The following is a 26,206-nucleotide window of genomic DNA, read 5'->3' on the forward strand; positions in this document are numbered from 1 at the left end:
CCTACCCAAATGGGCCTAGCGTTGCAAAGTCTACAACATAGGATGCAGGGCACCCTTATCTAATCTATATACATAGACACATAGGTCATATAACCCCCCCGTTCCTCCTGCCCTATATTAGTAGCACTCGCCTACACTTGGTAGTAGAGTAGTAACCCTAGTAGCTAGGGTTATATATCTAAAGGATTGGCTTTTTATTAACTAGGTACACTATCTCGCTTATACTAAATAGGCAGAATAGCTATACTAGCTAGAGGAATAAGACAATAAAGGTCCTATAGCCTAAGTATAGGTCTAGGCTCTACTAGGAGGGCGTGATATTATATAGGGCTACCCCCGTCTATACTATTACTTCCTCTTTAATAATTTCTATAGTGTTGACTATACCCTACGTAGTATAGAAGGTCTATAGCACTTCCTTAATAGCGTACCGATACTACTTCTCTAGGCGGCTAATAGAGGTGCCTCTATAGATATAGAGGATCTTAGTAGCGTTAGCAGGTTCGAAGAGCGTATCGTAGGTAGCGACGTCTACTATATAGATAGCGTATCTAGAGTTAGTCTAGGTATAGTCTAGGATTTACTAGGTAGCGAGCTATAAAGCTTATATAATCTCTATATATATAACGAAAGCCTTCTAATAGAGGGCCTTAGTAGTATATCCTATCTTATTATAATTAAGGGCTATAAAGACCCTAACGTCTTCTTTCTTAGGCTAGGCTCTAGCGTTAGCCTTTATAGTCGTTATAGTCGCTATAGAGTTCTTTAAAGTAGGCTAAAGGCTTATAAGCTAGTTATTGCCCACTGACTTAGTAGTATAGAAGTAGGTACACAAGGCTATTATAGCCTAGGAAGCTTCGCCTATAGGCGCTAAGGAGGTCGAGGGTATAGGTACTAGCTAGGTTCACTAGGCAGCCCTAAGGAATTGTACTTTAGGATCTAAGTCTTTCTAAATGCTATCGAGCTAGTAGAGAGCTACAACTATATTGGTTATAATAAAAATGTAGGTACTAATAAAGTGTAAGACGTTATTAACGACCTCCTAGTACTCTTAGTATAGCGTTTCCTAGTAGGGCCTCTAGAAGGAGGCTACTATACTATCGAGCCTATTAGCAATGGCCTCGACTACCTTCCTCTAACGTTGTAGCTTCTACTTCGCCTTATAGAGGTACTGGCCAAAGGTGGCTTTGGCCATTCTATTGGACTCTATTTTCGTAGTAGCGCCCTTCGCTAGATCTAGGGCAGGTAGAGGTGTAAAAACGACGTTTTTATACCGCTTAGTGTACTATAGGTTGGTGGCTATAGGAGGGTCTGTAAGGCAGGTGCCTATAGCGTTCGATACAATGTTATCTAGCTATAATATCGCCCTAGGCGGCGTTGTAGGAATGCTACTAGCTATACCATCAATACGACAGTAGCTAGCGGCCTAATCGAAGTTAGTAGGTTTGATAGGGCGCGTTAAGGCGTAAGCTATAGTGCTAGGCGTTGACACTAACAGTGGGTGCTAAGAAAAAATTTTTCAAGGAGAAGGTGAGGGTCGTAGTTATAGAGGTCCCGCCAAGACTAATTTCGGAGGTTGCCGCTTACAAATATTTACAATCGCTATAGGGTAAGCAGGGCTACGACGACTTAGAGCAACATCGACAATGCACAATCGCGAAGACTCGTAGCAACAACTTCACTAAACCTCAACCAAATTGAAAAAAAAGAAAAGGAGGATAACCCGCACCCTAACCTTAACCCAGATCCTAACCATTAACCCGAACCCTAACCAGCGGGGGGCTGGCGCCGCCCCCTATACCCCCGGCGAACTAACCCTTGGCGATAGAGCAAACGCCTTGGCGATCGGGGTTGCGTAAAAACGTTGTAAAAACATTGCCGACAATTGGCCGAAATTAGTCTTGGCGGGACCTCTATAACCTCCAGCAAGGTGAGTACGGAGGTGCAATGTCACCATTTGCACAGTGTAACCACGGTCTCAGCCAAGGAAGTGTCTCCCTATGTCTGCCTAAAATTGTTTCCGTGTTCCCTGGGCGATCGAACAACAGGACAGGACGACACCTCAGAGCATCCGCCCCCATGTGGTCCACCACACGCCCACGTTTGCGGCGACGACCAGATCCAGCATCTTCAGGCCCTCGTCGTGGATGATGAGCTTCCCCAACTTCACTCTCCTCCCTCGGCTCCCGCCTCCAGCGTGCTCCCTGCCCAGGCTCAAATCCATCGGCGCATCGACGCCGTGGTCGCCGCCGCCCTCCTCGTCGTCGAAATCCTCGTCGCTGTCGCTGCTGCTGCTTCGCGACCTGTGATGCAGCAGCTTGCTAAACTTGGCCGAGAGATGGTTGGCATCGCGGTGTCTGCCGCCGCCCTCGGCCCGTGATGCGCCGCTGCTCGGCAGGTTGAAGCGCAGCTCGCTGACGGGTTTGGCCCCCACCAGGGCCGACGTGAGTTCGTCGCCGCGCGACCGGCCCATCGCCTGCGCGTCCCGGATGCTCTGCGCCACCTCGCGCGGGTCGAGCCTCGCGGCGGACGTCGGGTCGAGGATGTGGCGGCACTTGAGGCTGCGCCCGTTGGTGCTGGTCCGGAACTCGCACCGCCCGTTCCACGGGCTCAGGAACACGTAGCCCTTCGGCTTCAGACCCGGGCCCGGGTGTGTGATGAGCGTGGGCGAATGCCTCCCGTCGGCCGAGTCGACGGAGCCGATGGTCGAGGTGCTGCCCTGGCGCGTATGGAAGGGCCGGGCAGAAAGTAGGTCCTCGGCCGCCGTGCGCCCGTCATGCGTGGGACTGCCGGGACGGTCTTTGCGCTGCAGGGCCCTTTTGAGGTTCGATTTCCAGCTCTGGCCGTACGACATGACGACTTGCCGCGAGAACCCCTCCTCTGCCGGGTGCCATGCAGGTTTGAGCGTCGCCGCAGGCTTGCCAACCTGCGTGGCGTCTCCCACGGCGCCGTGAGGGCCTTGCTGCGCAAACGAGGACCCTGGGGCAGGGCGGTATCCCTCCACATCCGCCCGGCTGGGCATGTCCCGGTACTTGGCGTAGCCCGAGGTCTCGAGGCGGATGTCGATGCTCTGCGCATGTGTCGCCAAACCCCCCATGTTGTCGGGATCGAGGTCTGGGTCGGCGTTATCGGGCGTTGGCACGTTGGTCTGGAACCCAGAGACCTTGCCAACGTTGCACTGCGTTCCCGACGAGGGGTCGCGTCGGATGAGCGTGAGCGAGAAGGATACCGAGGCCGGCCGCCGTCCCGGCTTCCCAGGCGACGGCGTCCGGCCCAGGTTCATCGGCGAAACGGGTGACGCTAGAGACGCAACCTGCCCGGTAGGGTATTGTGCTGGTGTTGGGGGTTGTGTTGGGGTCGCCGGGCGACCCTGTGCTGTTGAGTTTGGTGGCATTGGCGGCGTGGCCATGTAGGCCCGATCCTGTGAGCTTGGCAAGTTGGATCCCAGCGCCTTTCGCTGGATCATCCCCGCGGAGGATACGGGCTGAGCCGGCGGGGCGGGGCTGTCGGACGGGACGCCGGATCGCCGCTTCCGGAACATGGGATTTTCCCTATAGCCTTCCACGGTTTCGCTAGCCGACTGCGTTTTACTCTCGGATGCTGGGGCCTGCGGAGAAGGCTCGTGAAGCATTGGTGGAGGCGCCGATGGGGCTGCCGCATCTGCCGGTGTACGGCTTTGGGGGTTTAGTTTTGCGGCTTGCCCAGATGCTGGCAACGGCTTTCGCGGGATCACACTCCTTGCGCTCTCCACGCTAGTGCGGACCGGAGCGACAGCATCAGCCCGCTGAGCGGCCGCCAGAAGCTCATCTTCGGGTGAGTCAAGATGGACGTAGTACAGCGAGTTCGTGATGTCCTCTCCGGTCACATTCTTTTTGTGTGGCCGGAACGTGGACAAGATGATGTCTGAGCAGCGGCCGGGCATCAGCCATGTTAACCACCAACCGGAATCCCGGGCCCGGGGCTTGGGAACGCACCTTGTGTACCCGGCACCCGCGAGATGTACAGCGTAAGCGACTCCCGCAGCTCCGGATGGTAAGGGTACTGCGGAGGGTTTGCGGCGAGATAGTTGACGGTCGACAGCGACCTCGCCTCCAGGCGCGGCCTGGCCGCCATTTTCCTTGCTGGATGGGCCGCAAGCGGTCTTGGCTTGGTGTGATTTAGAGCCCCGACAAGGCACCCCGGCTGCTGCGGAACGGCGGCGCACGATCGGTTGTGATCAGCGGTTGTGGGTGCAAAGCACGCCGGGGAGTAAGTAGGTAATCAACAGGATGGGGAGCTCGGCGAAGAGCTGAGATCGCGATGAGTCTGAGTGTATGCCCAATTAAATCGTTGAGAAGAGCGCGAAACCCGGCAGCGCCACACCAACCGCGAAGCGCCACTTGCCTGGGCCCAACGAACCTATCAGGGCCGGTCCGATGTCTCTCCGCTCCATCTCAAGCCAAATTTTGCCCGGCGCTCTGTCTCCAGTTGGCGCCGATGAGCCACAATCATGCGCCAAGCGCCAGCTGTCAGTGACGTCGCCTCCGCCAGCGAGCAAGGTTCGTCGTCAGCGCCCCGGAGGCTGTGCCGCCCGGTGACTTTCTTATTTTAAGCCGCTCTTGGGCTGCGTCGGGGGTAAAGTGTATTCCGTACTCACTCACGCAGCTGCATGCATGGCATGCATGTAGGCCAGCAACATGTCTCGGCTTGCCTGCTCCCGGTCCCAGGATCTCTCTCGACTTTCCAGCGCAGTGCCCTGGTACCTTAGGTAGGTGCCGTGGGTAAGGAACAGGACGAAAATGAAGTTCGCGGGGCCCAGCCCCGCAGTCGCCAGCGGTCGGCCACCCGGGCCCACCTTGCAGAGGGTCTCGTTCTGTTTGATGGCTGCTCTCGGTAAGGTAACCTGTGTACGTTACTGCGGTAGCCCTGAGTGGAGTGCCAAGCAGGGGTTGGTGGCTTACCTTTGCACCGACACCACCGCTCCTCGACCTGAGCTTTACCTTACCTACCGCCACCAAAGTTACCTCCTAGCGCGACTGGCCAGCCGACCAGCGGCCCAATCTAAGGTACCTAAAATACCAGGTACAGTCCCATGTGCTATATGCATAAGGTAATTCCGGCTGGCAACTAAATCAATTCTTCTTCTTCCACCCGTTCTTTACAATGCTCGCTGCGAGGTCCATGAGGGTGCCGCTCGACAACAGTTGCATAATCTCTAGGGTGACGCGGTACTCCTTGGACACCCAATTGCGGATCTCAATAGCCGTTAGCGAGTCTAGGCCGAACGCCGTGATGTCCCTCGCCACGTCCAGATCGTCGGGCGAGATGGACAGCACGTCCGACAGCTTCTTGATGAGACCCTGAGCCGCCACGCTGGTGGCCTCCTCCTCCGAACCCGCCTCCTGGAACGCTTGCCCAGTCGGCATGGGCGCGTTGAACGCCTCGCTCCCGTCCTTGGCCTGGGCAAGGCTTGCCGCCTTGAGCATGTCGAACCGCCGGTCGTGGGCGGCGTAGTAGGGCCAGTCTCCGTCGCACGCCGGCCGCAGCTTCAGGCCGGTGAGGTACTGCGGGCCGCCGACCCCCCGGACCGCCGCCGACAGCAGCGCGAGCACCTCCCTCTCGCTGATCGTCTCGTGGCCAAAATTGCGGAACACGCTCTCCTGCCGCCCCTTGTTCTCCGCCAGGTAGCCGGCGTTGGTCACTGCCGTCAGATCGAGCGCGGCGCCCGGGAGCCCGATGCGCACGCGGTGCTGGATCAGCGCGTCGAGGAATGCGTTGGCCGCTGCGTACGCTCCTTGGCCGCGGCTGCCGATGATCCCGGCCGTCGAGGAGAAGACGACGAAGTACTCCAGCGGCACATATCTCGCCTCAAGTGCCATGTGCATGTTCCACGCTCCGTCCACCTTGGGCCGGATGACCCGCCGGTAGTCATCGTACGTCAAGTTGTCGAGCAGTGTGTCCCGAAGCACCATCGCAGCATGTACCACGCCGCAAATTGGAGGAAGATGGCGTCGGCAGTCCTCGACAAACTCGGTGACCTGGCGCATGTCGGCCACATCACACTTCATCACTGTTAACATGGCCCGGTAACGTTCCGTCTCGGGCTTGAGTGCTTCCACCACTCCGCTGTGAAGGCCGCTTCTTGACACCAGCACGATGTGGCGGGCGCCGTTCTCCATCATGTACTTGGCTACCGATCTGCCGAGACCGCCTGTCCCGCCGACGACGATGTGGGTCGCATCACTCCGGAACACCGACTTCGGTCGGCGGTGCACTGCCTTTTTTTTGTTCAGAGCATTAGCCTTGTGCGTTTCTTCTCGATCAGTTCAGTGAGGACTTCCGTGGAGAGAGGGACCTACCTTCACCCGTCCCCTGCCATCAACGCGGACCACCACCGGCTCCACAGCACCTTTGCGGACCAGCCGAAGGCCGCGTGCCAGCTTCGACACCGGCACGACCTTCTTGGCGGGCAGCGGGTCGAGGAGGCCGAATCTCATGTTCTCGATGGTTGCCATCAGCGTCCGCTGCATGCTCTCGGGCTGCTGCGTCGCCAAGTCGTACATATCCACCGAGGCGAAGGCGGCATTGACGCTGCCGAGCTCCACGCGCGTGCGCGGGTGCGAACCCCGCCGGATCTCGACGAGCCGCCCAAAGTCAGCCAGACACTTGACAGCCACTGCCGTGTTTGGGCCGGCCAGAACCAGCGCGGCGTCTGCGCCCCTGCCACGCGTGGCCGCGTGCACATGCTTCCGGAGGTACGCGCTGCGCGCGTCCAAGATCCGGTGGTCTGGCACGCCGGCGCGTTGCGCCGCTCTGGCCTGCTCCTTGTTTCGGATCAGCACCAACGGGATGGCGCCTCGCGCTCTCGTCACCTGGATCGCCGCGAGTCCGATGGGTCCGGACATATCAATCAGCACGCGCTCCTTTGGATGGATGTCTATCAAGTGCTCGAGGGCGTAAATCGCGGGTATCACGGCGTCCGGGATGCTTGCTGCTTGCTCCCTGGTGATCCAGCGGGGCAAGCATATAAAGTTTCCGAGTTTCGCGCGGACGCGCGAACTAAAGCGACCCTCAACGAGGGCGAGGACCCGGTCCCCTGGCCAATACATGATGGCGGAGCGGCCGACTCGCGTGACCCTTCCGCAGCAACCGCGCGTCACGCGCCCGGTGTTTCCGGCTGCGACGTCTTCCGCCGAGAGCGTGCACGCGGTCACGGCGATCTCCACTTCGTCCTCCCCCAGCGGCGTCTTCGGGGCGTCCTCGAAGTAGACTTCCTCGTTGCCGCCGGACGAGCCGCTGCCGCCGCGCTGGGGCGCGAGGCTGAGCGGGCGCCCGGGCTGATGGAAGTTCTGCCAGTACGGTGCCGACTCGCCCAGATTGCGCTGGACTTCGACGTTAGCCTGCTTGTCGGGCACGATTCTCGGCACGGTGAGGGTGCCGTCGGCCTCGGCGAACTCCATCTCGGTGGGGCCTGGGCCCTCCGACAGCACCGACGTGGCGAAGGCTTCCCAGATCAAGGCCGCCTGCGCGGCCGCGTCGAGCCACGAGTCCGGATCCAAGTCCAGCGTGGCCGCGACGATGCACCGCTCCGAGCGCACGGTGCGCAGCAGGCCGCTGGCCAGGCTGGCCTTGGGGCATGTCGGGAATCGCGTGGCGCCTTTCGTCACCCACAGAAGGCCGGGAGCCTGTGACAGCAGGGCCTTGACGCGGTAGAATATTTCCTCGCCCATGGAGGCCAGCACGGGCGTCCAGACTTCGGAGAGGACGATGAAGAAAAAAGGGGACCAGACCAGGATCTCCCCGAGATGGCGGACCTTTGGTGCCACACCGGTCTTGCTCTTGAGTAGGCTTGAGAGTGCCACGACGAGCGGGTCTTTGGCCTGAAGCATGTCCCGGACGACGAGCACGATCCTGCGGCTGGGGTTGTGGCACAGCTCCGCGGTACCGTCGGGGATGCAGTCCACGAGGTAGCTCCAGCTGGCCTTGTAGCACAGCTCGCGCGGCATGGGGATCTCCGGGCGGCTCGGCTCGAGCGCCGCGAATTTCAGACCGGACATGCAAATGGCGGCCGGGTCGGTGGTGTCTGTGGCCTTCCAGAGCTCGACCATGAAGCTGCCGGGTTCCGGCTCCGGCGTGGCGCGCGCCGCAGCCGACTCGCCCGCGCGAAAAGCCTTGGCCAACGACGAGTGTACGGTCATGTGGCGGATGAAGGAGGGAAGGTAGGGCACCGTCGTCTTGCCCCAGGCATCCAGCTGGTAGCTGAACACGGGAAGCTGGAACATGGCTTCTACCACGGACGGACGGAGCTCGTACCGAGCCTCGTGGCTCATCGGCATCTCCGGGGCCCCGTCTTGGACGAGGAGCTGGCCGCTCGCTTCACTCTCATCCACCTCGACGGCGACGAACGACTGGAACGAAAATGGGTAGACCATGCCCGCTGCAACGAGGCGCTGGTAGACGCCCGCCAGGGTCGCGCGGAAAGGCACGGCGTGGGGTCCGCGCCAGTCACCGGGACTGACGTAGATCTTGTGGGCGCGCATGGCCGCCGAGCGAAAGAGCATGCGTCGGCGGGCCCTCGCGCTCGTTGCTTGCGCCGCCCGGGCGACCGCAGCCTTGGCGCACGGCGTGCGACGGGGCGCGGCCACCAGAGTGCCGGTGCAGTGGCTCATCCACCCGCGGCTGCATTCGTGGGAGGAAATGTGGAAGTCGTAGCTGCCGTCCGTGTTTGGCCAGCTGGAGGAGCGCGTGGTCAACACGAGCTCGTACTCGCGATCGTCGTCGACGAAGAGATTCTCGGCGATCTTCAGGTTCCAGATGTCGAACTGGGCGGCGTGCGTCCCCTTCAGGGCTGCCATCTGCGTCGCGGCCTCGATGACCATCGAGACGAAGCCGCCGGCGGGGAACACCATGCGCGACTGCACCCGGCACCACCTGAGCCAGGGCAGGTCGGCCGTGGTGAAGACGTTCCGCCATGTCGGCTCCAGGTCGCTGGACCAGTCGGCCATGGTGCCCAGCAGGTCGTGGCGCGCGAACGGCTTGAGCCGGTGCAGGCGGCTGACGCGCGACTCGTACCAGTACTTCTGCCGCGTCCAGGGGTACGTGTACGGCGACGGGATCAGCTGAGGCGATTCGTTCTCCTCGTGATGGTGGTTGACCTCGTAAAAGTTGAGCGGGTGTCCGCGCACGAACAGCTGGCCGGCCGTCTCGAGACAGGTGCGTGTCGCGTCCTGGTCGCGGATCAAGGTCGGCAGGTACGTGGTCTTCCCGGCGATGCCCATCGCTTGCAGGATCTGCTTGATGGGGCCCTGGAGCGCGGCGTGGGGCCCGACCTCGATGAGAATGTCGGGCTTGTGCTCGATGCAGAGGCCCTGGAGTGCCGTCGAGAAGCGGACCGCCTGCGTGAGATTGTCGACCCAGTACCGTGCGCCGAGCTCCTTGAAGGCGACCCTGCGGCCGTACAGCGAGGAGAAGAACTGGACGGGGGCGGCCCCCCTTTCGATGAGGGGGTGGATGTGGCCGACGCGGCGGAGATACGATTCGGCGATCAGTTGGATATGCGGGGAGTGGTAAGCCACGTCGACGAAGAGCTTGCGGTAGAAGATGCCCCTCTGCTGCATGATCACCGCCACACGGTCGAGGGCGGCTTCGTCGCCGGAGAGTGTGCACGAGGACGGCGAATTCTCACAAGCCACGACGACGCAGGCGTCCGTCACCGTTGCGAGCACCGGCGCCAAGTCGCTGGCACCGGCCCCGACGGCCATCATGGAACCCCGGAGAGTGGGGTGCCGCGCCTTCAGCTCGGTGATCATCCTGCCTCTGTAGAAGGCTGCAGAGATGGCCGCCTTGAACCCCAGGGCACCGGCCGCGTAGGCCGCCGCGATCTCGCCGCTGGAATGACCCGTGACGGCAATCGGCTGGATGCCGAATGAATGGAGCAGGTCTGTCAAGGCCAGCTGCACGGCCGTGCAGAGGGGCTGGCTGATGTGGGCCAGTCCGACCCGGGACTCCTCACGGTCCCGGGTGAGCTCAGTGTAGATGGAGAAGTCGGCGATGGGCCACAGCGCTTCGTCGGCTCGCAGGATGGAATCGAGGAACACGGGGTGGGTGCGCAGCAGCTCGCGGCCCATGGCCCACCACTGGGCTCCCTGTCCGGTGTAGACGAAGGCGAGGCGGGGCGGGTCGCTCGGGGCGCGTGCCATGGTCGTGTCGCGGCTGTTCAGGGCGGCGGCGACGCCGCCGCACATGTCAGCCACGACGGCCACCCTCCACGGGAGGTGCGACCGGCGCTGGCACAGCGTGTAGGCCAAGTTCTTGGGCAGCGTCGACTGATACAGCTCGGCGTGCCGCTCGATCCAGACGCTGAGCCTGCTGATGGTGTTCCGCAGGGCCGTCTCGTCGGCGGCGGAGAGGACGTAGAGCCTCAGGGGGCTCTCGCGGCTCTTCTCGGATACCTCGTACCCTTTCGGCTTGGGGGCGGCGCTGAGCACGGCCATCGAGTTGGACCCGCTGAAGCCGAAGTTGTTGACGCACACGTACTTGCGTTTGGGCGGCCACGGCCGCTGGGCGGTCGCCACCTTCATGTTCCACTGGCTGAGCGGAATGCTCTCGTTGGCGCGCTCAAAGTCGGCGTTGGGCAGGATGAACCGGTACGACAGGATCAAGGCGGCCTTGATGACCGACACGAGGCCGCTGGCGCACTCGAGGTGGCCGACGTTCGGCTTGACCGATCCGATGTGGAGCGGGTCCTCGGGGTCGAACAGGTGGCTGACGGCTCGGTAAATGGCCCTTGCCTCGATGGGATCGCCCTTCTTGGTGCCCGTCCCGTGGGCCTCGAAGAAGCCGATCTCGCGCGGGTCGATCCTGGCCTCGGCGAAGACCTTGCGGAGCAGCCGCTCCTGCTCTTCCGGGCTCGGGGCGGCGATACCGACGGTACGGCCGTTGTGGCTGAGCCCTGTGTGCGTGATTACGGCGTAAATGTAGTCATTATCCGCCTCGGCGCTCGCGAGGGGCTTGAGGATGAGGCACGCAGCGCCCTCGCCCCTGGCGTAGCCCGACTTGGCGCGGTGGTCAAAAGCGTATGTCTTTCCGGCGTCGGAAAAGAGGTGGAGCTTACCCATGGAGACCCAGATGTCGGGGTCCGTGAGCAGGTGCGAGGCGGCCACGATGGCCAGGTCCGACTCGCCAGCGTGGATGCTCTGGACCGCGAGGTGCAGGGCATGCAGGCTCGACGAGCAGGCCGTGTCGACGGCGACGGCGGGACCTCGCAAGTTGAAGTAGTAGGACACGCGGCCGGCCAGGAAGGCGCCCTGGTTGCCCGTCGCGTCGAAGGTGGGGATGTGGTCGAGGTCGCGCAGGTTGCTGGTCCGGTGCTCGGAGTAGTTGGCTCCGACGAAGACGCCCACCTTCTTCCCGGAGATGGACTCCTTCGGCACGCCGCCGTTCTCCAGGGCTTCGTAGACGCACTCCAGCAATAGCCGCATGGCTGGGTCTGTATTCGGGGCGGGGAGGCCCGGGTCAGTCCTCTGATTGCACTGATGTCACACACTCGGATACGCTCGATGCTCTTGATGCTCCGTCTGGTCACTCACCCATGGACTCGACTTCCTTCTTGGTGATGTCGAAGAAGCCGGCGTCGAACTCGGACACGTCGCCGCTGATGAAGTAGCCTCCCTGTGAGTTGAAGCAACCTTTCCTGTCGGGATTAGGGTGGTGGTAGGCGCCCGCGTTGAAACGATCCGCGGGGACCTCCGACCAGCCGGTCCGCTTGCGTGACAACATCTGATACAAATCACTGAGTGTCGAGATGTCGCCCGGCAAGCGGCTGCCGATGCCGATGATGGCGGCGAGCCTACGCTTGTGCGAACCCATGGCGGGTTGCTTCGGGCAGTTTTGGAGGAACGAGCGAGTTTACAAATGTGGTTCGTGCCCGCAGACACGTCGAAGCAACGCCGTTGCTTCCATGAGCAAGTCTAGTAGGGTGAAAACGGAAGCCGGAAGAGGAAAAACCGCCTGGGCTGTGCTTATATCGCGCCGTGGCCCACATGCGCCAGCACTCGCCCCCTGCGCCATCATGTGTTATACTGACATGGCATTCGCGTCTTGACCCGGGATGTGAAACACCCTAAAGCTCGTCCGTGAAACTCACTCGGGTTCGGACGCCTGGCATGTATTTAACCTCCACTCCGAACGGCGGTTCGCCAACGCTAACTAGCCGCCGACGTAGCTGATGACTAGCCCATTACGGGGAGGCGGGCTTGTGAAGAACAATACCGCAGAGATTGTGATCGTGCCTGACCCGAAAGCATCATGACGTTGATCCTCGTCAACGCCTAGGTGCCGACCGCTCTACCCCCGTCCAGCACAAAAGGTCGTCATGCCCCTCGTGGCTATGTATGCCTGCCGAAGCATGTGAAGTGTGAATAAAAGCTCTGGCGACGGTCCTCCCCCTTATATAATAATTGTTGGCACACAGGCGGCGGGCGCTTTGCCGGATAGGGAAAACAGGTAGAAATTAGCACTGGGATACTAATAGCACCATGCAATTTCTGTGTCTTCCCGGTGCGTTCGGAAGTGCCAAGGCAGGTCTACTTTCTGGAACAGTGCCGTGTCACTACTGGCTCGTGTTTTCCGCGTGACTGGCTGGCTGACTCCACGGCGTCCAAGAACTTCCGGGTGCAGCTGGGCCCGCTGGCCCAGGAAATCGAACGGCGGGGGCTCGCATCCTTCGTTTACACCCAGGGGAGGCACGAGGTCGAACCGCCCAAGGGCTGGGAGAATTACTTCGGTGCCCGCCCGTGCTACCGCTTCATCGACACGCGCCACGGCGACGTCTTCGACCACCTGCGACGCATCATCCAGATGCCCCGCGGTCTCGACGCCGAGGACGCGATGCGCATGTTCCAGAACCTGAGTACGGATGAGTCGTGGCAAAAGGAGGTCCTGACCGAGGCGGTCGACGACGTGTTCAACACGATCGACGAGAACCCGGATGTCGACGCCATCCTCGGCTACTCAGAAGGCGCCCTGATCGGGGCCAGCTTGGTGGTGGAGGAGGCGATGCGGGCTGAGAGGACCGGGAGGCCGCGGCGCATCAAGGTAAAGAAAACCAGAGCACGCCTGCAAGGTTAGAAGTGAAGGGCCGGTTCGCTGACGTTGTACTCAACGAACCTCGCAGTTCGCCGTCTTCATCTCCGGATCTCCCCCGTTCAAGCAGCTAGACGACGGTAGTGTCATCTGCCTGCTGGCCGACGAGGTGGGAACTGCCATCGACATCCCGACTTTACACATCTGGGGTTGCGACGACGCCTTCTTGACCAGCGCGGTGGCCTTGTTCAACGTCTGCGACCCGTCCAAATCGGAGCTCTTCGACCACGGCTTGGGCCACATCGTGCCCCGCGATGCCGAGAATATCCGCCTCATATCTGACATTCTCGAAGACATGATCCGCAAGGTTGAGGAGGAGAATGGTCGAGGAGTGGAGACATCCTCCAACGCGGGCTCGCTGACGGACGGAGACGGCCCTGCGGGCCTGTTTCCGCAGCTCGAGGACTAAGAGGTCGCATGTCGTGGGTCTCTGTCTCGCTGCTCTTCCCTTTTATTCGCTCCTCCTCCTTCTCCTCCTCCTCCTTTTCTTCTTCTTCTTCTTCTTCTTTTCTCCTTTTTCCAGCCTACTTACCCCGCCGAATGGAAGAAAGAATGCGCTTGATCTGCAGTTCTGACTTTCTTGGTGGATCAGCGCAAAGGCGTGTTGAAATAGGTACTGTTGTTTCGAGCGTGTTCCCAAGTTGCATACTGGCAGCAGCGGCATCAGCGCTTCAAAGTCATCCGTGACTCGATTGAGAAGGAAAGTATTATATATATGAGGCAGCATGTCTGTAGTTATGAAGCTGCATGTCTGTACTGTGTAGTGATGACACTGCACGTGCGCGGCTCGAGGCAAACCCTCAGGGAACGTTTCTTGCGCTCCGCGTTTTTCCAGACCAGTAGCGCGTCGTTAATCCTCACAGCTTTACGTTACTGTGAGAGTGTTCTCGAAAGGCCGAGTAGTTAGTGTGCATATAACTGTGCTCATGGTGAAGGTCGCTGTCGAATTGATGGTTCGAGTGCAGAGGGAGTGGGAAGTGAGATTACAAAATACAGCAGTTATTTCGTAGTGTATCCTGACGTGCCGGTCATTACAGCTCGCCGACCGGGCCGAGCAATGGGCTGCTCCAGCCGTGATCACGGAATAGTACCCCTTCGTAATGCGTAATAGGGTGTGGATTGCGTCCTCAGTAGCGTCCTTGGCGCATCATCCTGGCGCACTCACCGGGACCGTGGGCAACGCAGGGAAGATGTTTGGTAGCTGTCCGTCTTCCATGTAAAAGGTGGAGCTTCCTGGTGCTTTGTTTGGCAAGAAATGATGTCGATGCCGAGGCCAGGCTAAAGCGAAAGCGGGGTGCTTTCCAAAGAGGAACTTTTAGTTCCTGTTCGAGATCTTCACAAGGACCCGGCAAGGCGAAAAACATCCGTAAGGGAGGGAAAAGTGAGGGAAGGTGATCCCAGCTACACGCACACTAGATCCGGGCTGTAGTTACCCAACTTGGAACCGCCGAGAAGGACCATTCATTAACAGCTGAGGAGGAGCAGCAAGAGAAGCCAGCCAGCCACCAACCAACCCCGCGGCGGCTCAGACTTTCAGATTTTCCTCCTCATTACACACTAACTACACAATGTGTAGTCAGCCCAAAATCACCGACCGGGTAATCGAATACCGACGAAAATCCAGCAAAGCGAGGCATCCGCAGGGTTTCCGCTGTTCTGCGTCATTGCACGAACTTGGGGGCAAAAAAGCGGCGAACGACCCTCTTCTCGATCTCGACTGCTGCCATCTGATACCTGAGCATCGGATCGGCGACCCATGGACCCCGAAAAACAAAAACCTACAAGGGAACACCATGTTCGTCAGAGACGCCGAGCCTCGATGCGAACTGAGATCGAGAGAAGCATGATCCTTACAACCAGCCATCTTGTGCGCGCACCTGCTTGGCGGCCAGGGTCGCCACCAAGCGACGCCCTCCACGATGACTGGGGCACACGGGCCATGTCATGGGGAATAAACCCACTAACCCGCTTGATATGGCAGGACCGTCGCCGTCCTCTCGCTTCCCCCCCGAGAGCTCGCCTCAGGCAAGCTCTTCCGGTTCCTTGTTTTGCGCCAGACTCATCAGCATCGACAGCAGCAGCAACAGCAGCAGCAACAGCAGGAGCAGGAACAGCAGCATTGGCAGCATCCAGTCTTCCTCTGCGGGGCCGTTCCGGGTCGACCGCTGCTGGCCTAGCCGGTGGTGTATATACCCGAGGCACTGCCGCCGTGGAATTGAATCGGCCTCTCCATGGACATGGCCGCCAGGCGGGATTTGGCCCAGCACTTGGGCCAGATCTTGCCCTTCAACCTCGAGCCGGCGCTGGTGGTGCTTAGCTACGTGATCAGTCTTGTCGGTGCCGCCTCCACGCTTGAGCTGATCAACCGCCGCACCTCACGGCGGGGCTACTACAACAAGTGCGTATCGTCTCGCACCGCGTCCTGCTGGTGTTCTCCTTGGTTAAGCGAACGGCCACGCTGACCTTGCCGAAGCCTCCTTCTCTTCGGCGCCTCCATCACGATGGGAGGTGTCGCCATCTGGAGCATGGTACAATCGAACCCCCTTACGGTCCCTGACTGGCCTCCAGCCCGACTCTTGCTAACGCGTCGACGCCTTCTCTTTCCTACAGCACTACATTGGCAATCGCGCAACGATCATGTTGGACGGCGAGCCCGAGCTCCAGATCTCCTATTCTGCCGGGTTCACGGTCGCCTCCTTCTTCCTCCCCATCATCGTCTTGCTGGTCGCCTTCTTCGTGGTGACCGGTACCACAACCAGCCGCAGCAAGATCAGCTGGTGGCGTGTGGGCGTGTGGGGCCTGCTCTCGGGGGGTGCCATCAGCGGCATGCACTACCTTGGCAACACCTCCATCAGCAACTATCGATGCGACTACGTCCCCTCGTTCGTGGCCGGCTCCGTCGTCATCGCCGTCGTCGCCAGTACCGTCGCGCTGGCCCTCTTCTTCGTGTTCCGGAGCGCCTGGACCAACTCGTGGTGGAAGCGCATCGGATGCGCCGTCGTGCTGGCTGGCGCCGTGTCGGGCATGCACTGGTGCGCAGTCATGGGCACCAGGTTCACCCTGATGCGCGTGAACTTGAACGCCGACACCAGCTCCCGCAACACGACGGTTATCGTGACCGCCTGCCTGGTGGGCACTCTCGTCTTCTTCCTCGCTCCTACCGTGTCCAGTGCTGACTTTCCAACCTTCCGGTCATCAGTCGTTCGCGGCATGCTTGATCATGGCTGGGCTCGCCATCTACCAGGCTCGCGTGCACAAAGGCTATGCCAACAGGGCGCACAGGATCGCCTTGGCGGCAGCAGTCTTCGACGAGCGCGGGAGGGTCTTGGTCACCCCTGATGGCTTCCTGCCCAGCGAAGTGGTCACCAGCAAGTTCCTGCACAAGGTAAGCAGCACAGTTCCCTGGTGGACGTCGGCTCGACAGGCGCGCTGACGTGGGGGTCTCACTTTCCCAGACACACAACGAAACCTTTTCCACGGCCCATCCGTTGTTTCACTGGCTTTTTCGGGCTTCTCGTAACTGGGCCACCCTATCCGGCCTGCTCGACAAGATGAAACTCCATCTAGCCCGGCTGCCTCACCACGGGCGCAGCATGAGGACAGGCATAGACCTCGTCGACAGCGAGGGCCACGTCATTGACGACTACGACACCATATTCTGCGAACTCTTCTGTGTTGCCGCCTCCGCTCTCGCCAATCAGATGCACGAAACACTTGTCGACGTCGGCGTCCTCTGGGATGAGATCCTCGCGACAGGCGGGCACTCCGTGGCGGACTCCATCAGCCAGACGTCAACGCCTACGCGCTCCCGCGGTTCCCTGCAGAGAATCAAGCATGACCTCAGCGATATGGTGGAGAAAGGGGTGGCGGCCAACATCCGCGGAGGCCACGGCCATCTCATGTTTCTGGTCCGAAGGGTTGACAGCGGCCACGTCGACCACCTGGCCGCCGCCGGCTACTGCTTCGCCGAGCCCCGACAGGTCGCCCATATCATCCGCTCCAAGATGCAGATCCGGACCGCGAAAGTGGAGGAGAAGCTGAGGGACATGGAGCGGTACGCCTGCGGAGCCATGTTGAAACCCGGTATCCACGTCGGCCTGTTCGCCGTCCGCACGCAGGTCCACCAGTCGGGCTTTGACGTCCTGGTTCGGCGGCTGGCCCGGAACATGCTGCCAAGCGTCCAACTGCCCCTGGACCGGCTGGAACCCGGCCACACCGAGTTCCTGCGCAGGCTGGACGGCATGTCCATCGGCGCCCTGCTCCGGCGACTCGAGCATGCGAACGAGCTCCCGCCCCGGGATGCTCACTTCGCCGGGCTGCTCCTCGATGCGCTGCGGAATCTTCGGACTTCCGTCCAGCACCCCGTCTTCGATAGCGCCAAGCTCGCGACCAAGGTGTCGCAGGTTCCCTGCTCGCCGCCGGCCCACGAGACGCGGCCGTCGACGTGTTCGCTCATCGCCTTCACCATCATGATCCCCATCCACATCCGCGTCGACTCCCCGACCTACGAGTTCATCCCCCTGCCCTTCTTCAAGACCCAGCAACTGGTCTACCAGAACTCCCCCCACAACGCCGCCTTCGCACGGTCAGTACACCGCAGTATCGCGCCGGTGCTCGACTCGGCGTCGCCTCCAGGCAGCGCACTCCCGCCGAGCAGCCGGCTGCGAGAGTTGGTCACGATGCCGCGCGTCCTGCGCTTCCCGCGGTCCGGCCGGCTCTCGGCACTCGCCGCCCACCCGCCGAGCCAGCTGCGCCCGCGGCGCGGCGACGCCGTCAGGCTGGTGTCGCTCAGTCGCGAGCACATGGCGCTGACGCCCAGCGGCGGCGGCAGCGTCTCCTCCCTGCCGCTGTACGGCGGCGAGCCGCCGGACCACGCTGCTGCTGCTGCTGCTGCGGACCGCGAACCGCAGGCTCCGAGCGAGGTATCGTCCACAGACTCCGCCCCGGCGGCCGCGCGGAGACAACAGCAGCAGCCGCAGCCGCAGCAACAGCAGCACCCCACCAAAATGTCGTTCGGCGGTATCATGGTCTCGCAAGAAATCACCGTCGACGTGGAAGACGCGGCCGCCGCGGAACCGGTGCACGATGACATGCCCGAGATGCCCGCGGCGGCGCACCACCGACAGGACTCGTTCGGCAGCGGCGACGGCGCACACGTGTTGGCGCGCCATCAGAGTCAGGGTGAGCGGGCAGGCGCGCAGGGCGGAGCCGGCGGCGGCGGCCAGAACCCGCCGCCGCGCTACGAGCGGGCCATCGAGCTGAGGGAGGTCTCGACGGCCATGTGCCCGGGCGTGTCCAAGGTGGTGGTGAACAAGGAGGGTGATGATGCCGTGGAGACGTTTGTCGATGACCTATTTTCTGTTTGTATCAACGTCCCTAGACGGATGTAATTCGGCGTGTACACTTCTTCTTGCGTACACATATTCATGTTGTTGAGCCACTGAGCTAAAAACTTTGGTTGCCCCATTCCTCGTTATTGGGACTTTAGCTCAGGGCCGTTATATTCTGACACATATATTACCTTGTCATGGCAGATGAACCGGTGCCTTTGATGTCGGGCGCTGAGGGGTTAAATTAGGATATCAACGTCGGAACACTGCTGCCCTCCCCAATCGTTATCCCTGTGGTGTTGATGGTTCTGGTCAGCCAGCCAACGCCCGTGTTCACGTATGTGCAGTTTCATAGTCAAAGTTCCACATGGTTCCTCTAGACGGCAATTGACCTCTCTCTTGTATATTTGTCAAAGACACGGCAGCTTGGATGCTCGATGAGCAATGCACTGCCTGCTGGTTGGTGTAAGCACATGTCCAATCTCAGGCATGTTTTCCCGGATGCCCGTACTGGGTAATGAGACATTGCATCTCATGGTATGACAGCCTTGTGATGAGTGGTTGGTATGCTGAACACGCTACAAATGGACGCGCTTATGATGCCGCGTTCTAACAGCGAGCGATGCTCTGCGAGCCCCTTGTTCGCTGCCCTGGCACCCATGATTTTGCGATGGTAGCTTCTTGACTGTGTTACCTCGGATGGTTGTCGCAATCGCGCGGATGACAGTCTGCCTGCGGTGACACACCTCAGCGTCTCGGCACGGGGTGTGCGTTTCCGGCCGTTGCCATCGTCTTACATCGAGGATGCCGGGCAAGACTCCGAACAACTCAATCAACTCAAATATCTGGCACCATTTGGTTTGAGTTGCCTAGATCGCGGTGATAGTGAAGTTGTTTATGATTGATTGATTGAATCAACGCAAATAATTGCAAATCGCCATATATATCCCTAACCCTGGCAGCCGGCCCCTCCTTTTTTCCTCCTTTTTCTGTGCCCCGCCTCCTTCGTCTATACTATACATCCTTCTTCTATACCCTGCCTGGCTTTCTAGCCCTAGAAGGCACTCGCAATGGCTAAATTGCTTAAAATCGCAGTTAAGTCGAGAATGGCCAGTTTCGTTGTTTCTAACTAAGCAACTCCTGATATAATCCTAGGAAGTATACTTCCTACATACTTACCTTCAGAGGTATATAGCTGGAGCTATAGCATACTTGCTAGGGTAGTTGGGTGGCTTAGGCTAATGCCGTTGTGATATAATACGTCTTTATCACCAGCTCCGTTTATATACCAAGCCTAGAAAGTGGGAAAGGCAGGGCGGTTGCTAGTAGCTGTGGTGGCTAGATGTATGGCTGGAGGCATCTTGGCGAGGGAACGGTCCTGGCAAATAGACAACCCAACCAACTCAAATCCTGGGCAATACTTGATTGCTAACTGGGGTGAATTGCGTTGAGTTGCGTTGAATTTGATTGAATTGAGTTAGATACATTGCCGGGATTGAAATGCAAGGGAAAGAGAAATAACTCGCGCCGAGCGTAAACTCGGCCAAAACTCAAAATCCCATTGCCCGAGGTTTACCACTGTTGTATTTTCGACTGAGTTTACGCTCGGTACCGACGTACCTATCGCTAAGCAGGCACAAGTAACGTCAAACTACCTTACCTCACTCTTTGCCCCAAGGGAACGCATCATTGCACCACACCTGAATGTCTCCACACACACCTCTTCGAGCTACGACTCTGTCAAAAATAGAGCCAAACCCAACGGCTACAGTTGCATTGTAGCGCTCTGACACTCATCTTATACGTCACATGTCACCTTCTAGGTTTTGAGCTAGGAGGTGTGTGCGCCACGGAAGCTTATTTTGCAGACATAGTAAATAACCCCCCCGCATCCTCAGAGTCTCTCTCTTCCTTCTTAGCACCACCCACACCGCTATCAACTCCATCCTTTATCTTCGGGTACCTCGCAGTGGGGGCAGACATGCAGCACAACGCGCCCGAGATGCTGGACACGCCAGAGCAGCCTCCCAACTCCACCGAGCTCATCGGACCCCTGCGCTTGTCCCAGGGCGGGCATGGAAGTAGCCCTCGCCTCGGTGACGATGAGGCAGCTTACATGAAGAACGTCGACGGTCCGAATGTTTCCGAGAACGGAGGTTTGAGCAAATCAGACACGCAGCGGGAGGCGCCGAATACCGGTCAAAAGCGAACCCGTAACTCTTCCCCATACCTGAGCGATGGCATCGACGAGCTGTCCCGGCCGCCCAAGAGACTCGGCGAGCGACGATGGATTATTCCAGCAACCGCGTCATCAACCCCCGGCAGCATCTCTTGGCAACGCTTTCCCACAGAGATCCGGCTTAGCATCCTGGAAGCCTTGCTGCAAACTGGGCCTAGTCTGGCCAGCTTCGCCACGGTGTCGCGGGAATGGCAGACCGTCATCGAGCGGCACAACTTTTCCCGGATCAAGCTTACACCGGGGTCACGCCTTGCCGAGTTCGGTTCGATGGTGTTCCGTAACCGAGCTCTCGTACGTTACATATGGTTCTGCATCGAGCTAGATGCGTACGACTGTTCCGAATGCGAGCCTCAGTCCCGTGATCCAGAGACCTGGGGGTTCAGCGACGAGGACAATGTCCGGATCGTGAACGGATTCGAGGCCTTGTTCTCGACTCTCGGCACGTGGGAGCCGCGACCGAGCGGGGAAATGCTGCAGCTTGATATCAGCATCCACTCCCCGAGCGACTCGGAGCACTGGTTCAAATATCTCACGTTTGAGCCCGATTTGCCTCCGGAAGAATGCGCACTTCCGTCAGCGGAGCAGCAGTCTGTGCTCATTCGATCTGAGCATGATGATCTCAGGCATGGCTGGAGGGCTGGCCGTCAAGTCTCACTTCCGCCTTGGAAGGTGTTCCAGAAGGTGTTTGCCGAAATCATGATTGGTGGACCATTCAAGGATGAAGAACAGGAGATGGAGTGGTGGCGCCAACTGCCGCTGGTCCCGGCCGTAACAAGCGTGCTTCTACGTCAACAGACCCGTCGGCGATGGAATCCCCAGGCACTGGCGCAGCTGTTCTCACGCTTCCCCAGGCTGCAGGAAATCCACTACGAGCCCTGGAGGGAATGGGATGCTACGCAAGACATTCTTACGGATCGATTGTTTCCAGAGCTTTTCCGGTCACTCGCTTCCAGCCAACAGCCGCTTGAGAGACTAGTCATCTTTGAGAACTTCTCACCAGACTACGCGGCGGCCGTCAACGAAGAGAGCTGGGTTCCTCCTGATTGGGCTCCTCCGCATTGGATCCCTCTGATTCGCCCCGCTCGATTTGAATTTTGCAGCCCTTCTCGGATCGCGAGCCCTGATGTTAGCCACGCGGTCTGCTCCGCTAGCCTCAGACTCGAACAGCTGTCAGCTTCATTCATCGTGGAGGCCAGCCATTTTTTCGACTGCGCTAACAAACATACATCGTGGGCATGGGCGAACCTGACTTCCGTCGCTCTGACTACGCAGCTACTCGTGCCAGGGGCAAGTTTGACGCGGATCGAGGAGATGCTTCGGGAAGCAGCCGCGACGGCCCTGAGGATGCTCAAGCTGGAGAACATGGAGATATGGAACGGACAAAAAGAGTTTGCCATGCTGTTTCGATACCAGCACCGGCGGCCTCATCCCCTGCCCGGAACACGGCGGTCCGCTGTGATAACATGGAAGGGAACATGGACGCGTGCCCAGCTCTCACGCTTGCGGCCTCCGGTGACGGACGCTTGGGAAGCAGTGGCAAGGCAACAGAACAGCAACGGAGTGACCACCGTCGAGGAGGTGCTGAGCGAAAGTGATGCCGCTGAGATCAAGTCACATGGCGATGCAATTCGCTACCTGGATCTTTCAAGTTCGGTGATTCGGCCCATATCATTGCGGCAGATTCAAATGGAGCAGATGATTCGCGACGGAGGCCATGATTAGGGGAAGGGGCGGCACATAAATCAACGGCCCGAAGCAACGGAAAAGGTTGGAAGGAAGCATTGTGATAATGTTCGGGCCCAGAAGGTTCAAGAGATCCAACGCGATATTCATGAAAAATAAGCAATAGAAACTGAGGAGCAGAGAATAACGACATGGCTGGGGGGTGCTTCGAGCTTTGACTAGCTGCCCTGCTATGATGCAAGAAGTGCCATATCTCCTTCCTCAGAATCGCCCACAGTGCTCCAGAAGGGTGCAGTTGCTAACCGCCCCTCCCCCTCCCTTCCCGAAGGCTTCCCCGGTCGTTCCTCCCCCCTGGAGTGATTATCATCAGGACCTTCCTTGCCGTGCCTTCCTTGCCGTCTAACAAAGAATCAATATCAGACTTCGGCGCTTGTCCCTCATTTTCTTCCTCCTCCCTCCTCACAACAGTAGCAGCAGCAGCATCACCAACAGCAGCAGCAGCAACAACAACAACAGCAGCAGCAGCAGCAGCAGCAGTAACAACGACGGCAGCATGGAACAGCAGCAACACCAGCAGCAGCGACAACAACGGCGACGGCGACGGCAACGGCAACGGCAACAGCAACAGCAGCAACAGGAGCCAACGTATGTCTTCTCATTTGACCGCACCATCCATAGACATTTTTTATTTGAAGTTTCGAGCGACGCAAACTTCTTGGTTGGGATTGGACTGGCATTCTCGGGAGATGGATACCATCTCGCTAACCATCTGCGTCCACAGGCTCCGCCATTCGCTCCGCCCCGACGTAATCAAGGCCCGTGACACCCTCGCCGCTGCGAGCGCGGCTGCCGCCGACGCCGCGCTCGCCTCCCTGCGCGCCGCCGCGGCCGGCTCCCAGGCGGAGTAGGAGGCCTCCGACCTGGCCTGGCGGCGCGCCCTCGCGCGCCAGTGTGCGTGTGAAGCCGCTTTCGCGGCCATCACCAAGGCCTCGCGGCCTTACTACTGAGCGGTAGGTTTTTTTTTTTTTTTTTTCGACATCACATTGCCTCAGCACACAAGCATTGCATCTATTTGCCGATGAAGCCTTCCGTCTCGAGTGAGCATGGTGGAGGTGCTGCCATCCAGTGGTGGTGAGCCCAGGACGATGGTCGGGCACCTTTACGCGGTGTTCTGGATAAGTACGCCGGCTTGAGCAAGCCGACGGAAACTAAGACCCGGCCGATTTCTCCTAGTCGTTGGGTGTGATGGGCAAAAGCTCGTTTGTTGATCGTGCGCGGGAGGCTCCTGTTGAACCATTGCGCAGACTCAACAGGATGAAGGTATCACGATTCGGGCACGCCACAGAAGATGCGATCAATTGTGGTGATGAAGATGTTGTATTGTAGAACACCGCAGAGGAGAGGGCGAAGGTTGGGCGGCAGTTGGGCGCCCGGTTTGAGTTTGGTGGATCCTCATCTCGGTGGGCCGGCCGGGGGCGCCGGGTCGGGCCGGCATTATGGCCTGGTTCAGACAGCTCCCTCTTGAATTCCCTGAATCTTGCTGTCCCGTTGATAAGGTCATGGCAGCGGCACATGCAGCTTGGCTGGTGTACGGCGGCATGATCAAGAAGACGACGAAGACGATGCAGGCATTCGCTGCCGAGCTGATCCAGAACCGTCACGAACACCCATCTGGCCGTCGCCACCTGTTCTGGAGGACCTTGATGAACGCCCAGGATCCCGAGACCGGCTAGGCGCTGACGGACTCGCAAGTGATCAACGAGATCGTCACCATGCAAGGCCGCCAGTCCAACCCACGTGCTGAAACAGAACGGCTGGCTCATTGTCCGGCCCAGGACTTCCATGTCAAGCCCGTGTGGAGCCGTGGAGCCCTTGATGATCGTGGCAGAACTCCCCTACGTATTGACCTTGACCTTCGTCGCAGCGATTCCATCAACGAACGGCCAGCGAAATATGATTCCGGAAATAAGATGACTGTGTAAACGGCTGGAATATCTCTTTACTAGACGCTGCGTTACGCTAATGGGGAGCGAACGGGGTTTATGGGGATGATTTCTCCTGCCGTTTGGCACTCGGGAAAGAGAGGAATGAGTTCGCTATTCTTGCGAACAGGACATTAACGGAGAAACCATGATCTCAGCGGTCCAATGTCTGCCCTGACAGCGCGTCATGTGTTCCTCCCACAGCCTTGTGGCGACTCCCCATATGCCTACCGTCCGCAACCCCGCTGTCACACTCCGTCTACTCAGCCCACTTCGTCTCACGAAAATTCTGCTTCCACACCTCACAGGTTGTCAGAAACCCTGACGATTTGACCCGGGCCTGCGTCACACCAGGTCCACTCAGCCCATCTATTACGGCTTTCTTAGCATTTGACGAAACTCTGGCGACGCTCTCTTCCCATATAAAGCCCGACTCCAAGGGGGCGGGCGCCTTGGAATCTTCCTTTTCTTTTCTCCATTCTCTCTCTTCCTGGGATTTCTGTCACGTCTGTTCTCTGGACGTCTCTTTTGCGCGTTTCAGTAAACGCCACACAAACAAATTGAAAATGAAGCTCGCTGCCTTCCTCGACTTTCTCGCCACGGCTGCGGCCGTCACCATCTCCCTGCCGTCGGGTGTCACTCTCCCGTCCGGCGTCACCCTCCCCTCCGGTGTCACGGTCGTCACTGCTGGTGCGACCACCAGCACCACCCCCGTCGTCAAGCGCCAGACCGCCGCCCTCTCGGCCCTCAGCGGCCTAACCGTCCTCTCCGGCTTCACCCTCGCCACTCTGCAGCAGACCCCGGCCCCTGCGACTGCCACCCGCACCGCCCTAGCCGCGCCGACCCGCGCCTGAGCGGCTACACCTTATTGGGGATGTTGGGACGCAGAAGGGTATAAATTTGGGTTTTGCTCGTCACATACGTGCCTACTCGAGAACGACCTCAAAGCAAAACCTTGCGGATAGCGCGCGGCGGGGCACAGGAAGTCTCTTGGCTTCTCGTCCGTTTGCGACCTTCGCTGGTTGTGGAGTCTCGGGATAGTTTGGAAAACCATCACAACAACGACATGGGGACGTGGGCAGGGCAACGGAAATTGCGACACGAGAAGCCTCACCAGGAAATCCAACAAGACGATTGCTGTCGGCCTGGAAAGATTAGTCCTGGCTCATCTAGAATGCGATAGACCAATCTAAACTCGCGTGGTTTCAGCGACTGGGAGACAAAAAAAGCCTTTCTTTGCGCTCTGTGGACCTCAGGAGCATCCTCAGCCTCCTCCTGTAATGATGATATAAGCTGGTGATGTAATTACGCCATACTCTCATCTCTTGGTTTATGACATCCACATGAAGTGGAAATACATCGTGCAAAAATCTCGTTCCGAAGCAGCCCCTTATCCTCCCACCTGAGCGACCGAGACGGGTGCCCGGGTCACTGGAAGAAGATCGCTTGACTTCATCTGGCCTTTGACAAGTGATTCACTTATCTCAGCACTCACTGGATGTTCCGGCACGGAATCATGCGCTCATAATATTGCGGGTCCAAGGCTCCAAACCCAATGATTTGGTCCTCTGTTGAGGTCTGATCTGTGAGTCTTCGCACCTCGTGGACCGTCGAAGCCGAGCTGGCTCCCACTGGTAGGTTCAGTCTGATTATGGATCACATGTTCGATTCTTAAATGTCAGCCTTGGTTCTCAGCCTAATCGGCGCTGGGACCACTGCGACAGAGGTTATCCCACGTGTTTGATGTTGTGACGTTTGGCCTGGAACAAAGCACCGCGTCCAATACGTATTAATTACGGACCGATAGTCCATCACCGAGACTGCCTTGCGCTTCCGTGGATATGATTATT

At 59.1% G+C, this 26,206-nt stretch overlaps 7 protein-coding genes across 7 annotated transcripts; 5 read left to right on the forward strand and 2 right to left on the reverse strand.

Moving 5' to 3' along the window:
- Positions 1 to 1,904: 1,904 nt before the first annotated feature.
- THITE_2116314 (uncharacterized protein) lies at positions 1,905 to 4,457 on the reverse strand. The gene is made up of 2 exons (XM_003653714.1): positions 3,975 to 4,457; positions 1,905 to 3,903 (listed from the first exon to the last, which is right to left on the reverse strand). Exons 1-2 carry the CDS (start codon positions 4,111 to 4,113, stop codon positions 2,063 to 2,065), a joined length of 1,980 nt encoding a protein of 659 aa, XP_003653762.1. The 5' UTR covers positions 4,114 to 4,457; the 3' UTR covers positions 1,905 to 2,062.
- Positions 4,458 to 4,587: 130 nt separating this feature from the next.
- On the reverse strand, positions 4,588 to 12,272 carry THITE_132390 (polyketide synthase; the record flags this gene model as incomplete). The annotated part of the gene is made up of 6 exons (XM_003653715.1): positions 11,568 to 12,272; positions 6,339 to 11,467; positions 5,142 to 6,257; positions 4,985 to 5,040; positions 4,641 to 4,868; positions 4,588 to 4,603 (listed from the first exon to the last, which is right to left on the reverse strand). Exons 1-6 carry the CDS (start codon positions 11,845 to 11,847, stop codon positions 4,588 to 4,590), a joined length of 6,825 nt encoding a protein of 2,274 aa, XP_003653763.1. The 5' UTR covers positions 11,848 to 12,272.
- Positions 12,273 to 12,515: 243 nt separating this feature from the next.
- THITE_125661 (uncharacterized protein) lies at positions 12,516 to 13,531 on the forward strand (the record flags this gene model as incomplete). Its single annotated transcript, XM_003653716.1, has 3 exons — positions 12,516 to 12,557; positions 12,643 to 13,074; positions 13,154 to 13,531. The coding sequence occupies 3 exons, from the start codon at positions 12,516 to 12,518 to the stop codon at positions 13,529 to 13,531; spliced, it is 852 nt and encodes a 283-aa protein (XP_003653764.1).
- Positions 13,532 to 14,941: 1,410 nt separating this feature from the next.
- THITE_2088916 (uncharacterized protein) lies at positions 14,942 to 15,299 on the forward strand (the record flags this gene model as incomplete). Its single annotated transcript, XM_003653717.1, has 2 exons — positions 14,942 to 15,063; positions 15,104 to 15,299. The coding sequence occupies 2 exons, from the start codon at positions 14,942 to 14,944 to the stop codon at positions 15,297 to 15,299; spliced, it is 318 nt and encodes a 105-aa protein (XP_003653765.1).
- A 60-nt stretch (positions 15,300 to 15,359) lies between these two features.
- THITE_2144801 (uncharacterized protein) lies at positions 15,360 to 18,512 on the forward strand (the record flags this gene model as incomplete). The annotated part of the gene is made up of 6 exons (XM_003653718.1): positions 15,360 to 15,520; positions 15,596 to 15,650; positions 15,733 to 16,251; positions 16,322 to 16,507; positions 16,674 to 18,068; positions 18,108 to 18,512. The coding sequence occupies 6 exons, from the start codon at positions 15,360 to 15,362 to the stop codon at positions 18,510 to 18,512; spliced, it is 2,721 nt and encodes a 906-aa protein (XP_003653766.1).
- Positions 18,513 to 20,958: 2,446 nt separating this feature from the next.
- THITE_2050923 (uncharacterized protein) lies at positions 20,959 to 22,413 on the forward strand (the record flags this gene model as incomplete). The annotated part of the gene is made up of 1 exon (XM_003653719.1): positions 20,959 to 22,413. One exon carries the CDS (start codon positions 20,959 to 20,961, stop codon positions 22,411 to 22,413), a length of 1,455 nt encoding a protein of 484 aa, XP_003653767.1.
- A 1,520-nt stretch (positions 22,414 to 23,933) lies between these two features.
- On the forward strand, positions 23,934 to 25,210 carry THITE_2088919 (uncharacterized protein; the record flags this gene model as incomplete). The annotated part of the gene is made up of 3 exons (XM_003653720.1): positions 23,934 to 24,030; positions 24,127 to 24,227; positions 24,929 to 25,210. 3 exons carry the CDS (start codon positions 23,934 to 23,936, stop codon positions 25,208 to 25,210), a joined length of 480 nt encoding a protein of 159 aa, XP_003653768.1.
- Positions 25,211 to 26,206: the final 996 nt, after the last annotated feature.

Source organism: Thermothielavioides terrestris, chromosome 3, assembly GCF_000226115.1.
Source record: "Thermothielavioides terrestris NRRL 8126 chromosome 3, complete sequence".
Classification (NCBI taxonomy): Eukaryota; Fungi; Ascomycota; class Sordariomycetes; order Sordariales; family Chaetomiaceae; genus Thermothielavioides; species Thermothielavioides terrestris.